At 39.7% G+C, this 16,482-nt stretch overlaps 1 protein-coding gene across 1 annotated transcript in view; it reads left to right on the plus strand.

The window, feature by feature from the left end:
* The window catches only part of slc16a10 (solute carrier family 16 member 10), a 69,220-nt gene that overhangs the window by 34,326 nt on the left and 18,412 nt on the right, over positions 1 to 16,482 (plus strand). The window contains exon 4 of the mRNA XM_081377995.1: positions 5,628 to 5,771. Coding sequence (XP_081234121.1) covers positions 5,628 to 5,771 — 144 coding nt within the window. The remainder of the gene's footprint in view (positions 1 to 5,627; positions 5,772 to 16,482) is intronic.

Genomic DNA, 16,482 nt, shown 5'->3' on the forward strand with positions numbered 1-16,482 from the left:
ATATATCTAAATAACAAACTCTGCTTTTAAACCAAAAACATTCTAGCTCCATTAATTCTTTTTTTATCAACACTTAAAAAAAGCAACATTTTAAACAAAAGCTGAGAAAATTACGTTTTATTAAAAACTTTGTCCGGATGGGATTCAGAACGATGATTAAAACACAGATGGAGTAGATGGAGTCCATCAACACCCCTAAAGCTTCACAGTCCTGTGGCTCGTCCTATTTCATTCAGTAACATTAGGCAGATTTGATTTATATGCTGTTTAATGTTTGATGATCGTGTTATTTCACATGTACACAGAGCCCGTCTACAGAGAGCCTGGCCACTCCCTTTTAGTCCTATTGTACCGAATTTTGGTTGTAGTTCCAGCAGAGTTCCACTGGGGGCGATCGCCCATGAGTGCAGAATGAATGGGAGTCTATGGGGCTAGACGGCTAAATGTGTCTCTTTCACCCGATTGCTGTTTAGAAATCTCAGATTTGATTGTAGGTTTTGCAAGTTCAACATGGGTTATAGGTCGAAAGTTGAATGAACGAGTACTTATGTCCTTTCGATTTCTTACAGGTTGAGTTGTTGTTGCCCATAACATGCTAGCATTCTGCTAATGAACGCTGATTGGTCAGTGAAGGACTGATTACGACCAAGCGGCAACATTCTGATCTGAAAAATGAAGCCTACCCGGAAGTGCGAAAAACTGCAATACATCGAAAATCCGCTAGGGGAAGGTCCCAAAAGGGAGCAAATCTCCATAGCCCCCATGTTAAAATGTCCGTTTTCACAGCATAAATTCATGTTTTTACAGGTTGGTCCCATGGACTTTTATTGTATTTTTCGATAGGTTCCGAGTGCCTGACAACCATGAGGGCTGTGAATTGTTTTCTAACTCGTTAGTTTAGATCGTATTTAGATATAAAATGTATGACAAAAAGGGCGTGGTTAACTTTGATTGACAGCTTGATTGACAGCTGACAAGGCAGCGCCACGGAGAATGACAACATAAGAAGCGCCATTTTTTAATACAGTTGACATATAATACTACTGTTTCTGTATCATGAAATGTAGTTTTAAGAGTTTTTCAGGCGAGAATGTAGTTGTTTAAAGCTCAAATCTGTGGTTTATTTATAAAGATTTATGAAAATTGTATCCAGTTGTGAGATCCAGCGATGACCGGGTGCTCTGCGCTCATGTACCCCGCCTGGAACAGCCTTTCCTCGGCTAGACGTTCTGAGGTGCTGCTGTCTCTGGCGTTTGCCGCGGACTCTGGCGTCTCTGTAGTGGTTAAACATGATTCGTCTTGTGTATTTCTAACGGGCGATTTTTGGTCTCGTAACGTAAATCTATAATTTGTTCCCTGGGCAATCGTTTTGGCTGAGGGGAAGTTTCATAACTTTACAAGCTATTTAACTTTACCGTTGTATGGTTAGACTAGATCGAGCGCTGACTTTTTACGTTTGACTGAATTGTTTGCTTTATTTTTATAGCTTCTTGTAACTTTACCTTTTACTTATACTTTTATAATAGCTAATATTGATAAAACTGAAATTGAACAAAAAGAGACTGGGTTGAGTTTTGTCATTTTAAATTTTAATACAACGAATATGATCTGTAATGTTGTTTACTGCAACATCTGTTGTTTAGTACAAATGCACATATTGCCTGGACCATATTAAAATGTTTAATATTTTTATATTATATTTAAAACGAAAAGAGGCAGGTTTGTGTTTTTCGTTTTGTTATAAATAGGCAAACGTTATGTGCAGTGAATAACATTTGTGTGGCTATAATGTGTAAGATTTCTTTAAATGAAAACGAAAAGAGTTAGTGTAGTGTTTTATAACATATTTCGTTGCCTAAAATATACACAGAGATAACCGGAGTAGCAGAGCGAGCTGAGTGACGCGTCAGAAGGTGGGCGGGGTTAGGATTTCCCAAGATTTTCCAAGATGGCGCCGCCCATACCCCCCATAAACGGCTTCAAACCCGTTCTTCAGAAAGTCTATGGGTGACGTCACAGACGCTTTGTCCATATTTTTTACAGTCTATGATTACGACCAGAGATACCGCTTGATGGCATCGTGGCATCCGAAGCGGGACCGGACTTTTTCAGCCAAGTTTTTTTTACCTGTGTCAGCTGTGTTGTGTGTTTACCTGTGTCAGCTGTGTTGTGTGTTTACCTGTGTCAGCTGTGTTGTGTGTTTACCTGTGTCAGCTGTGTCAGCTGTGTTGTGTGTTTACCTGTGTCAGCTGTGTTGTGTGTTTCCCTGTGTCAGCTGTGTTGTGTCTTTACCTGTGTCAGCTGTGTTGTGTGTTTACCTGTGTCAGCTGTGTTGTGTGTTTATCTGTGTCAGCTGTGTTGTGTGTTTACCTGTGTCAGTTGTGTTGTGTGTTTGCCTGTGTCAGCTGTGTTGTGTGTTTACCTGTGTCAGCTGTGTTGTGTCTTTACCTGTGTCGGCTGTGTTGTGTGTTTCCCTGTGTCGGCTGTGTTGTGTGTTTACCTGTGTCAGCTGTGTTGTGTGTTTCCCTGTGTCAGCTGTGTTGTGTGTTTACCTGTGGCGGCTGTGTTGTGTGTTTACCTGTGTCAGCTGTGTTGTGTGTTTGCCTGTGTCGGCTGTGTTGTGTGTTTGCCTGTGTCAGCTGTGTTGTGTGTTTACCTGTGTCGGCTGTGTTGTGTGTTTGCCTGTGTCAGCTGTGTTGTGTGTTTGCCTGTGTCGGCTGTGTTGTGTAATTGCCTGTGTCAGCTGTGTTGTGTGTTTACCTGTGTCGGCTGTGTTGTGTGTTTGCCTGTGTCAGCTGTGTTGTGTGTTTACCTGTGTCGGCTGTGTTGTGTGTTTACCTGTGTCAGCTGTGTTGTGTGTTTCCCTGTGTCAGCTGTGTTGTGTGTTTCCCTGTGTCAGCTGTGTTGTGTGTTTACCTGTGTCAGCTGTGTTGTGTGTTTACCTGTGTCAGCTGTGTTGTGTGTTTACCTGTGTCAGCTGTGTGTGTTTCCCTGTGTCAGCTGTGTTGTGTGTTTACCTGTGTCAGCTGTGTTGTGTGTTTACCTGTGTCAGCTGTGTTGTGTGTTTACCTGTGTCAGCTGTGTTGTGTGTTTGCCTGTGTCAGCTGTGTTGTGTGTTTACCTGTGTCAGCTGTGTTGTGTGTTTCCCTGTGTCAGCTGTGTTGTGTGTTTCCCTGTGTCAGCTGTGTTGTGTGTTTCCCTGTGTCAGCTGTGTTGTGTGTTTCCCTGTGTCAGCTGTGTTGTGTGTTTGCCTGTGTCAGCTGTGTTGTGTGTTTACCTGTGTCAGCTGTGTTTTGTGTTTACCTGTGTCAGCTGTGTTGTGTGTTTGCCTGTGTCAGCTGTGTTGTGTGTTTGCCTGTTTCAGCTGTGTTGTGTTTACCTGTGTCAGCTGTGTTGTGTGTTTACCTGTGTCAGCTGTGTGTGTTTACCTGTGTCAGCTGTGTTGTGTGTTTACCTGTGTCAGCTGTGTTGTGTGTTTACCTGTGTCAGCTGTGTTGTGTGTTTACCTGTGTCAGCTGTGTGTGTTTACCTGTGTCAGCTGTGTTGTGTTTACCTGTGTCAGCTGTGTTGTGTGTTTGCCTGTGTCAGCTGTGTTGTGTGTTTGCCTGTGTCAGCTGTGTTGTGTGTTTACCTGTGTCAGCTGTGTTGTGTGTTTCCCTGTGTCAGCTGTGTTGTGTGTTTACCTGTGTCAGCTGTGTTGTGTGTTTCCCTGTGTCAGCTGTGTTGTGTGTTTCCCTGTGTCAGCTGTGTTGTGTGTTTCCCTGTGCCAGCTGTGTTGTGTGTTTGCCTGTGTCAGTTGTGTTGTGTGTTTACCTGTGTCAGCTGTGTTGTGTGTTTCCCTGTGTCAGCTGTGTGTGTTTCCCTGTGTCAGCTGTGTTGTGTTTACCTGTGTCAGCTGTGTTGTGTGTTTGCCTGTGTCAGCTGTGTTGTGTGTTTCCCTGTGTCAGCTGTGTTGTGTTTCCCTGTGTCAGCTGTGTGTGTTTCCCTGTGTCAGCTGTGTTGTGTTTACCTGTGTCAGCTGTGTTGTGTGTTTGCCTGTGTCAGCTGTGTTGTGTGTTTGCCTGTGTCAGCTGTGTTGTGTGTTTCCCTGTGTCAGCTGTGTTGTGTGTTTCCCTGTGTCAGCTGTGTTGTGTGTTTGCCTGTGTCAGCTGTGTTGTGTGTTTCCCTGTGTCAGCTGTGTTGTGTGTTTGCCTGTGTCAGCTGTGTTGTGTTTCCCTGTGTCAGCTGTGTTGTTTCCCTGTGTCAGCTGTGTTGTGTTTCCCTGTGTCAGCTGTGTTGTGTGTTTCCCTGTGTCAGCTGTGTTGTGTTTCCCTGTGTCAGCTGTGTTGTGTGTTTGCCTGTGTCAGCTGTGTTGTGTTTACCTGTGTCAGCTGTGTTGTGTATTTCCCTGTGTCAGCTGTGTTGTGTGTTTGCCTGTGTCAGCTGTGTTGTGTTTACCTGTGTCAGCTGTGTTGTGTGTTTCCCTGTGTCAGCTGTGTTGTGTGTTTGCCTGTGTCAGCTGTGTTGTGTGTTTGCCTGTGTCAGCTGTGTTGTGTGTTTGCCTGTGTCAGCTGTGTTGTGTGTTTGCCTGTGTCAGCTGTGTTGTGTGTTTGCCTGTGTCAGCTGTGTTGTGTGTTTGCCTGTGTCAGCTGTGTTGTGTGTTTGCCTGTGTCGGCTGTGTTGTGTGTTTGCCTGTGTCAGCTGTGTTGTGTGTTTGCCTGTGTCGGCTGTGTTGTGTGTTTGCCTGTGTCAGCTGTGTTGTGTGTTTACCTGTGTCAGCTGTGTTGTCGATGCCTCGAGAGGAAAGAAAGTGCAGAGCTGAACGCACCAGAGTGACTGAAGGATTGCCGTAAAGCAGTATCTCTGGTCGTACGATGTATATGACGTCATTGACATTTTAAAATACTTTTTAAAGCAAATAAGTGACTCTAAAAAATCGAACACCCAGCAATGTGTAATTTCTTTGCATCTCCTTTCGAATACAACATTCAAATTACTAGACAAAAAATTATATCCTGAGAAAAGTGGATTTTGAGGGGTAAAGCGCCATAGACCTTCATTCATTCTGCACTCGTCCTGTGAGCGCCCTCATGTGTAGCCAGAGTGGAACTGCAGCCAGTTCAGAAGCCGGAAGTTTACTGAGAGTGGAAGTTCTCCCCTTATTAGACATTCTCTGATGTACTTCTGCTTACATTTGAGATCGATCTTTCGGCTTCTTCTCCTGCTTCTTGATCAGGAGATTCAGTACTTTCTCAAGATGTGTATTAGCGGCCCCTACCGCATAACAGTGGAAACACGGAAAGCCGGAAAATTCCATCCGTGGCGGGTAAAGACTAAAATACACATGGTCATGAACTAAATAATAAACAGCTGTGATGATTAAATGAATATCCATGGTAACTGATTATGGCGGTAAAAGGAGAGCAAAGGAACACGGGCAAACAGGTGATTAACGTCAGTCTTTACTCACTGCCGTCCCGTACAATCAAACACAAGATCACACAGTCTGTGGGAAACTTAATAGCCAAGTGAATGATATTTTATTCAATGATTAAACCGTATTATGTATTTGAATGCAGATGTGTTCACACTGTCTGTGTATGTGTGTGTGTGTGTGTGTGTGTGTGTGTGTGTGTGTTCACTATCAGATGAAGCATGTCGAGGAGCGCTTCGGACAGGACGCTAACAAAGAGGTCCTGCTGACGTGTATCGGCATCACGTCCGGTGTGGGTCGCCTCATCTTCGGCAGAGTGGCGGACTATGTGCCCGGAGTCAACAAAGTGTTCCTGCAGGTGAGAGACGAGCTCAGCACTGTCGGGACCTTCCCATGCCAGTCAGATAATGATTCACTCAGGAGGCTTTGAGGGAAGGATTCAATCAAAAGCGCCAACCTTCCGGTCTCTCTCTTGAATCCAACACTGAAGTGATTAAACTGCAGTTCATCCACTGGCCACTAGAGGCTGGCTGCAGGAGAGAGTCAATCCCATAGACCTCCATGTTAAAATGCCCAACTTTACAGCAGAAACACATGTTTACAGTCTGGTGCAAAAAGTGGTTTTGGTCTATATAGCTAATGTTGCCCTTCATGACGACTGTGAGGGGGTGAATGTTTTAATAACTCATCCGTTTAAATTATTTTAAGCCTTAAAGTTCTGCATAATTAAGGGCGTGGCCACTTGAGTGACAGGTGGATTGCCGCTGATGTTATTACTAGCCATTTGTCTGCTAGCGTTAGCGTCACGTCACCTCAGCTAATCCGCCTCGCTGCACATTTCCGTTTATCCGTGAGTGACGCGCGACCAAGACGCCAAAAATGCACTTCAGAAACCAACGGGTGACGTCACGCACACTACGTCCATATGTTTTTTACGGGTTTAAACCCGTAACCCCTGAGATCACGAGTCTTCTGGAATGATTCATTCGAAGAGTCATTTTCACTCTGAATCAGAATCCACAGGTCGCAGACCTGCCAACCTGTACGCATTTTGCGTAGCGGATCCGCATTTTGACTTCAAAGTACGCTGGTACGATTTGTTAGTCTAATGGCGCTTTTCCACTGCATGGTACGGTACGGCACGGTTCGGCTCGGTACGGTTCGACTCGGCGCGGAACGGTTCGGCTCGCTTCGCTTTTCCACTGCGTGGTACGACTCGACTCGGTACGGCACGGTTCGGTTCGCTTTAGCTCGGTTGCTTTTCCATTGCAGTTAGTACCGCTTCAAACTGGGTGGGACTGATCGTTATAGTTGCCGCCTCTACTGCCATGACATCATCGTAAACGCGCCACATTTCAAACGCACAACACAGGGGATGGTGCTCTTGATTCTCGGCATGTGGATGTTTTTAAATTAAATTAAACATTCTTATAATGGTTTACTATATGGAATGAAAATTCTTAACGTGTAATTAAACGTTGCGTTCATATTCTGGGCTCATCTGGTTTTTTGTACATAGCAAGCATAGCCTACTTTTTTATGATTTTAGTATCATAATGATTAATAAATGCACGCACAATTATCCGTGAACTTGATTTGAACAAATGCCTTACAACTTGTGTGTGCAAAATTCAGAATTAAATAAATGTGCAGCAATCTTTACAAATAGAGAGTCTAGGCCTAATGTACTGTTTTAAACTAGCCTACTGCCATAAAAAAAGCGCATTTAGTTAATGTTGTTATTTTTTTCCATCTGCCTATGTTGATTATGAAAAGTGAACAGCACGAGTAGAGAGACATGGAGCAAGTCGGACATAATTTTGACCACTTCATTAAGTTTTGTTTTGTAGAAAACATTTCTTTAAAGTGAATTTCGTTTTGTATAAATTGTATCTTAATTTTAATAATTTTTTCATCAAAATAAATAAGAAGCAAAATAGACAATTTAATCATTGAGGCGCCCGAGCAGTCACTTGCATTGTACGTTAACTGGAGCGCATCTCATCCTCAAATACACAAAGCTTGAAATGTCTTTAAACGAAATAATTCAAAACAAAAAGAAATAGGCTACTCTCTTATGTAATCCATTATGTGCATTTCTCTCTATAGGCGCGTTTACTACGAATATGGCGATCGGCAACTTCATCTTTGCCATGCACAGACACTGACAGAAAACACTATTTTATAAATAAAAATCAGTGCATGCGTTTTAATAAAATTAAAACTTTAATTGTGATCATTAAAATAATTGAATATTAAATATTGTGTGGCCAAGTTTTGCTCATTTATTAATAGTAGCCTATATATATATAGGCTATATATAGGCGTAATTTTATTAAATTGAACAAGCGCAAAATTCAGCATTCAATCAAATATTCAAAAAGACTTAATAATAATGTTATTTCAACATAATATCTCGTTATTTCGACATAATGTGCGTGCAACAAGCAAGACGTGCATTTGTAAATCCGTGGACGCGTGCATTTATTTTTAATTATAAAATAGTGTTTTCTGTCAGTGTCTGGCAAAGATGAAGTTGACTATCGCCACGCGCCTATAGAGAGAAATAACATTATTATTAAGTCTTTTTGAATATTTGATTGCAGAATTTTGCGCTTGTTCAATTTAATAAAATTACAACTTGTGATCATTAAAATAATTGAATATTAAATATTTTGTGGCCAAGTTTTGCTAATTATATATATATATATATATATATATATATATATATATATATATATATACATACATACATACACACACACATATGTGCGTTAAAAATGATCCGGCGCCGCCCCTGACTGCAAGAAACAGTTTGCAAGAAACTTTTTAACTGCAAGAAACTACAGCGTTGGCTGTTGTCTACTGGCTATTTGAATCTAGCGGGTTTGTCTCGTGCATGGTCTCGTGTCGCAAATACAATGACACTGGTAGTGACGATTCTGTCTGACCAATCAGTGATCTGCAGTGTTTTCACGTCACATTTTAGGTACCATTTAAAGCGAGCCGAAGCGAGCCGTACCGTACCGTACCATGCAGTGGAAATGCGCCATAAGTGAGCCGTACCGAACCGAGCCGTACCGTACCATGCAGTGGAAAAGCGCCATAAACTACGCAAAAACCTGGTGACGCCTCTGCACGCGCAGTCCTCAAATCAAGCAACAGCAAAAGAAGAAGAGTTCGACCAATCATAGCGCTGGATTCATTCCCTAAATAGCAAGCGGGGATGATTGACAGATGCGTAAGGCCTATCATTAAAAAGAGACTGAAAATCGACACAAGAATCCCGCTCTATCCGCCTTCCACTCCCGCGGCCCGCAGTCTGGCTGATGTCATGAGCGAGGACAGTACACAGTAGTCACGGTACTTCTGACTCCTGAAGGTAAACGGGCTGGGCTGGGCTCGATATGGAAAGTTGAAATATTGTACTGAGTTAACCTAATTTATGGATTCGGTGATCACACGGATCGCATGGATTATCTTAAAATACACCGTTCTTCATGGTCACTCAGAAAAAGAGGAAGACCTCATTCAGCCACGCAAATATTAAAATGCTCAATAAATGCTGAACAATAAATCTTAATAAACTTGAAATCGCTATGGCTTCGTGATTATGAAAGTGATGTGATTTGTGGATTACGGATAAGCGCGAGTCTGGAGAAACAGGCGTTTATTAATTCATTCTCAGTGCTAAGAAACGTAGCCTTCATGTGTTACGTTATTGTGTTAATAATAACTAAAGTACCTAATTATGTTACATATTTATTTTGTATGAAAACTTGCGCGTTAGTTATGGATTAAAAAGTAGGCTACCGTTGTATCTGATGCGCGAGCTCTCTCACAAACACGGACGCGCACAGAGAGAAGATAATTGTAAAATTAAATTTGACGGGCTAAGTTTAAATTTTGTTCTTGCTTGTTTTTTTTTTTTTTCTGTCAAAATGTCAGAAAGCATTTTGTATTATCCATCCTTTAAAATTCGTTAAATGACTAACGTTTTACTGTTAACAGCCCTTAGGCTATATCGGATTCGTCTAACTTAACGGTAGGGGAGAGGCGGGACAGTTGAAACACTTTTCAGATAAATGTCGTTTTCTAAGATAAGGTTACAGATAGAATTTTAATTTTTTTGTGATTAACAACTCACATATGTGTTCTCTTAGTATCATGTGTTATTCGGTACAAATATAGAATGATTTAAGTAAAATATGACTTTGAACGGGAGTTGTGCTTTGTTTCAATCGTCCCGCCTGTGCGGGACGGTTGAAACACAGGGGTGGGACGGATGAAACATAACAGTTTAAATGGCAACTATTCATCTAATGCTTATTTTTGTGAACAACACCTGACAAGTAACTTATGTACATATTGTTACAAACATATTTTGTAATTTATTTTCATTTAAAGGTTCATATTAACCATTTTTGTTCTGTCGCCCAATAAACAATAGGCGATTAGCCTATGCGCATTTTGTAATCTTTCTAACAGGCTATTTTGACGAAGACAGACAAATCAGTTTACAATTAATTTTCTTACATTTCTTCCTTGAGTCATAATGAGTGTTTGCTAGTTGAATAGCATGTTATTATGAAGAAAACGAGGCCAACCAGAAGACGATAAATGAAATTTATTGAAGATTGGACAATTGATGATTATTACAGAGATGGCATGTGTTGCGTAATTGAAAATTAATTTGCATTAAAAGAAACACAAGTCTAGAAACAGCATATGAATCTATTAACAGTATAGGCTACACTGTTAGCCCTTGCTGTAAAAAAAGGCGTAATTCAGACAGTATCATACCATTTTCCATTAAAACAGTAATATACCGTAGAAAACAAAACTAGCCTACAGGAATATACTGTGAATTAACAGTGCTCAAAGTCGACACTCAGAGGCTGTTTTCCCAATCACACCCTATACCCTCATTCACTATTCCCTACATTAGTTAGTTCACTAATATAGTCCCATTGACAGAGTGAATGAAAAGAAGTGAGTGAATTGAGACACTGATGAACACCTGATAAGCAGAATCACTGAAGGATAGAGAAACAAGAACAGAAAAAAGAAAAACACAAGAACTACAACTGACTTCCAGCCACTGAGTGTGAAAACAGTTTACGATTATTTCTTTCATACATGTACAAAAGTTCTTGTTGAGAATTTACAGAGATTTAGTTAATAATAAAGTTTGTTGTCACCATGATGGAGATCAGTATTTGCTTTAGTTGGTCTTGTCTCTTGACTTCTTACCATTCATCTCTCTCTGGCTGCTGTAACAGTGAGTTTATAAAACACATTTGTTATGGCAAGAAAAAGCCAAGAGGAAGATGAACAGGTGTTTTTATTCTTTTGTGATGATGTCACAGTCATCTTGGATTATCTGATTATCAGTATTGACTTGTATATATTCATTGAAATTATGGGTGTCATATATATCATAAATCTGTGTATCTACAAAATGAAGTCAATATTTCTGTAATTATGAAAATAACAATCTTATAGTGCATTAAATTTTATTTTACTCCTGCTTGACTCAGACACACACAGATATCAACAATCAGCATATGAATCTCAACAATGGTGAAAAGTTTCATGTAGCAATGCATGCTGGGTTCCAGGATAATATAAAACTCCCAGCATGCACTACTGCATGAATAAAAAAAAAAAAAATATATTGCCACCATTGTCGAGATTAATGTGCTAAATTGTGATATCTCTGTGTTTCTAAAACATAGTGTAGCTCTGTTTTTTTTTTTTTTTGGTTATGCATGATGTGTTAAAAAAATAATGAGTCATAGTCATAATGAGTCATAGTAATTTATTGCTGTAGTTTCACAGTAGTGCTAATGTAACACTTTTGATCGAGGAAAAAACTCTGAATGAATAAGAATTAATTCCTTAGTGAATGAACCGGCAATATGATGAATTTGTCACCATAAGCATTATAACCACAATCATTCATAAACTGTGTACGCACAAGTGTGACTTGCAAAAAACACAGTAGCAAAAGAAAAATGAATATTTTAGCATCTGCATCCCAACTAAAGCACGCACTGATCTCTATAATGGTAACTTCAAACCAAACATTTTCAATTAAACATCTTAATAACAACTTCTGTAGATGCATGAGTGTAATAATGTGTAATGGCTGGAAGTCAGTTGTAGGTCTTGTGTTTCTCTATTTTCTGTTCTAACAGCAGGTGTTCATCACTAATGCTCAACAATCACTTACACATTCCCTTAATTATCTCACTGCAACACTGTCTCAATGTTACTTTTACTCTTTGTAGTGTGGATTTTCCTGTGGGGTTGAAAGGGTTAACTGTGTAAGATAAAAAGACACACCCACAAAATGTATTTTAACAGTAATAAACTGTAAGTTATAAAACTGTTTTATACTGGCAACACTGCTGCCAGTAGTTTACTGTAAAATGTATTTTTTGGGTCACCATTGTGCAGAAGAGTAGAGCCTGTGCTTCAGTCCAGGAGAAGATCTACAAACATTGATGATTTGCTGCATGTTGCTTTATTTAACAGGCGGTGACTGTGTAATTGCTGGTCCAGAGGAAATCTCTTTATGTACAATAGTTTGTTAGTGGTCTCAAATGAAATTGAAGTTGACAGTAATGCTTTGCTCACATTATTGATGCATTATAAATTTTAGTTAATATATTTAAATGACAGTTGGTCAATTTAAGGCAGTCGGTTTCTGCAAGTGAAATTAGTTAACTTGAATTAGCTAGAATTTAGTGCATTTTTACAGAAACAAACTAGATTACAGTAAAGAACTGTACAATTAACAGTATTTTACTGGCAACAGTGTTGCCAGTATTTTACTGTAAAAAAACCCGGTAAGGTCTAACAGTGTATGACCAGGTTTAACGTGCAGGACGCGCGGGCAGGACGGATTAAACACTGTTTCAACCGTCCCGACAGCGCATCCTGTCATTTAAACCTCTATTGCTCTTAAACTAAAAAACTCTGATATTGCCCACTTAAGGGTGTGTTGCAGTACTAATACACCTGCCGTATTATCATTACAATGGCACATGAAACAATAAATCCAACTTGTCAGTCCAAAAAAAGTACCGCACGAAATAATTCACTCACCGCATTCAAAAACAGCTTTGCGGCTTTAACTCCAAAACGACACGACGTAAAGAAGAAATGTTTTCGCGGGTATGTTAGCCATTGCGTGCTGTACGTGACGAAATTTGACGTACATGACTTGAGTGGTTTTCAAGGAAATCTCAGTGTTTCATCCGTCCCGCGTTTCAATCGTCCCGCCTCTCCCCTATACTTGATATTCTTTTTAGAATAAGTGATTCGTTATGGTATTATTGGACTCCTGTCTAATCATTCTCAACTGTTTTCTATAAATATGTTAGTATTGGCAACATTTATTCAGCTAATGCGTGTCCTGTTTAAAATGCGCAATGTTCAAATGCAAAGACAGCACGTCACAAATAGAAGCCCTTTTCCCTGTAGTCGGGGAGCCAAAGTCTCAAAAGCTCAATAAAATGGGTTGAACCTGACATGGTCTGTTATACTTTTTATTTGTGTTTTTTCTGTTAACTTTGACCCTAAGAACCAATAATTGGAGGGTCTGCTCTGCCGGAAATATCGCGAAAAAAAAGTGTGGCCATTTTAGTGTATGCACCCTTTATTTTTTATCAGAAAAATGTGAAAAATGATTTTTTCCCTCAAATCCTCAGTGGGTTTGGTAGGCTGTCAATAAATGCATTCCAGATACAAAGAACACATTTGCTGACAACATCCACTGAAAAAATAACTCTTAAAACACATTTCTACATGATTTTGCATCAATTTAATGCAAAAAATTAGGCGTTTTCTCACTTTTTTCCAATATTTTCATCTTTACTTCATTGGCAATCAACTATTCCCCCAAGTTATGACATCAGTCAATATGTCATTCTTTTCACCAAACAGTATACTCACTCCACAGAAAAAATCATAAAAATCCAACCAAAATCAATGGATCTGTCATGATTTCACTAATAGTTGATCAGCAGGCTCAGAACCTCAATAGAATTGTAGGCTACTCTCAAAATTCCGAAAGACATGTAGTCCATGAGCCGGGGGGTTGATCGGTATCATCGGGGGAAAAAATGCTATCATTGTTATTTGGCAAGGTATACACCCCTAGTATTAGAAAAATCACTATAGCAGTGCAGGGGTGGTAGCGAAATCACTTTTTTCAGCTCATGAAGTTACTAACCCCCTAAGATAAATTCCGTTTTTGAAATCTGGTGTATATCTGGTTTAGGCTCATGCTAGGGATATTGTCAATATTCTATAATATGGTGCTTGGTATCGCTGGAAAGGGGACCTTTTAGGCTTTCATTTAAGCCCAGTACTGAATCTGTCTGACAAACACAGAGGTCACATGACTTCTTTAAACCAGAAATAACACACATTTTTTCACAATTTCCGCCTAAACTAAAAATCCGCCTAAAATCGCTGTGCCATGAAAGAACACCACGGACACAAAAGTCAACAACTTCAATACTCAAGGCACTCTGATGACTCAGAAAATGTATAATATACCCATACTATTTATTTGTGAGAGCCTTAAAATAGACTTGTGCAGCCAGCACAAGTCTTCAAAATAGAATAGAGCCAATAGAATGGACAAATAGAATACCCTAGTCCAGGGCCAAATGTTGTAATAAAAACACTTGTAATTGGTGTAACAAAATGTTTCTATCATGTATTTTGATATTCACCCACTTTCAGTTAGAATGTCAGAATGTAGCTCATGCACTGAATGTTGATGGATTTTGACAAGGTTTTGTCAGTTTTGTGAAAAGATTGTTGGTTCAGTTGACTGGTTATAAAAACACTATAACTATACCATCTTCAATCAACATCCATTGAGTTCCAGGGGTATTCAATGTAAGTACAAAATACTTTTTCTCTTGTGCTTGTGAATTGGTGGGGAATAGTAGCAGTAGCTAATGTAAGCTTGGTGTTTTTCACACTAAGTATACTTCTTTTAAACTTAAAATAAGAAAGTATACTTTCAGTCTACATTTTATGTACTTCTCAGAAATATACTTAAAATTACACTTCAGTGTACTTGATGTATACCAGGGGTCGGCAAGTAACTTTGGCCGCGGGCCAATATTTTTTTTAGCCAGTAGATGGCGGGCCAGCTACACAGAGTAGGCCTATGGATACAAATTAAATACTCTTATATAGGCCTATAATTGCGGAATATGATGGGTCCGTCACCGTCCGTGGATCATTCATTCAATCGTTTTTTTTTTTTTTTTCAAATTAAAACCAAAAATAAAAAGATGAAAAACGACTTGTTTTTCCATTATTTATTTCCTAAACTGAAATGAAAAAAAAAAAAATAAGGACGGGTTTTCTGATTTTCTGATTGTGCTCAGATCAAAAATAGAAAAAATGAATTACTGGATTAGACAAATTTAAATTTTGATTTTTAAGTTTTAATTTAACACCTTATGCATATATCAAGGAAACCATTTTAAACAGATCAAGTAGGCTACTATTGTGGTAACATATTACAGCCATTTTAATAAAGGTGTGAATAGCAATCATGCCTCATTCCGTACAGTCCGACTTTTGAACTTTATTCCTTTTTTATTATTATTATTTATTCGGGGACACACACATACACACCTAAGGTTTAAGGAGGTCTGCGTGGGACTGTTTTTTTTCGTCCCGCTCCCACAAGGTTCTATTCAGCAACCGCTTAAAATACACTCGGTGTTCACCCGCTTTATTTCCCGACCTGACGGGTCCACAAAATTTAGATCTCGTTTCCATAATCTCACATTCAAATGTCTCTAATGGAAAGAAGGAGATTGGAGTAGCCTATAATAATTATAAATGCTATACAAAAATTGTGTTCGTGTCAGTATAAATATTAGGCTATTTTAACATTGTACTGTCAGCAGAGAAAAAAAATGTCACAGAAAAAAAATATGAAATATAAATAACATGAATTAAATAGGACAAAGCCTATCACTCAAGTTTCTAAGCAACATAAACGAAAATCATATTGCCCTACTGACGAAATGAAGTAGGCTATTTTCTGTCGAACTATTTCAAACATCCTTGCAAAAAAAGAATGTTGTTGACTGACAATGGTTTCAGTACCAAACAGCTCCTCAGAGATAGGTGTACAGGCGGTCAGAATTAAGTGCGGATACGCTGTCAAAAGATGTCGGGAGTTGGCTATTGTCAGTCAGACCGCACGCTCCGTCCAAAGTACACCAGAGTTCTGACCGCTACCGTCTTTTGACGCGCGAATGGACACAAAGTGGTCAAGCGTATAACTAGACGCGGCAGGCGCGAATTTGACGCGCTATTCACGTCCGTTGTGAACGCACAGTTATACTTTAAAATGTAATCCTGCACCGCATGATTCCCTATGGGCGTTTCACACAGTATGCGGCGGTGAAATCGCCGCGCGACTACGGCTTTTCTCAAGTAGTGGAAGAGTTTTGTACAGCATTTAGGACTGCCAAAATAATCCGGCGGGCCAGAAAATATTGCTGACGGGCCAGTTTTGGCCCGCGGGCCGCCAGTTGCCGTTCCCTGATGTATACTGAGAGAAAAGTCTAGGGCCCGTATTCATAAAGATTCTAAGAATCCTCTCAGAAAACTCTTAATTTTGCTTAAAGGAGAACTCCAGTCAATTTTAACATTGAGCTCATTTTTTTTGTCAATTTGGAGTGCTGTCAATACAGAGAACAACGACAAAAATCAGTGTTGCCTACACCATGTTATCCTCTTTTTAAAATTTGCACCCTGTTGACTTCAATGGGGCAATTGACTTCCATGTGAGCGCTGGCTGAATTATTATCATTTTTATTCATATCTTTCACATCTACTGCAGTCAGATTGACCCGCGTTCACTCTGAAGGAATCACTCACATGGCTGTGCACTTGTAATGACACATCAAGGATGTTAAGTGGCTAAAAGCAGGTTTAAAACTTGCCCCATTGAAGTCAACAGGGTGCAAATTTTAAAAAGTGGATAAAATGGTGTAGGCAACACCGATTTTTGTCGT

Source organism: Scardinius erythrophthalmus (genome assembly GCF_964197995.2).
Source record: "Scardinius erythrophthalmus genome assembly, chromosome: 11".
Taxonomy (NCBI): Eukaryota; Metazoa; Chordata; class Actinopteri; order Cypriniformes; family Leuciscidae; genus Scardinius; species Scardinius erythrophthalmus.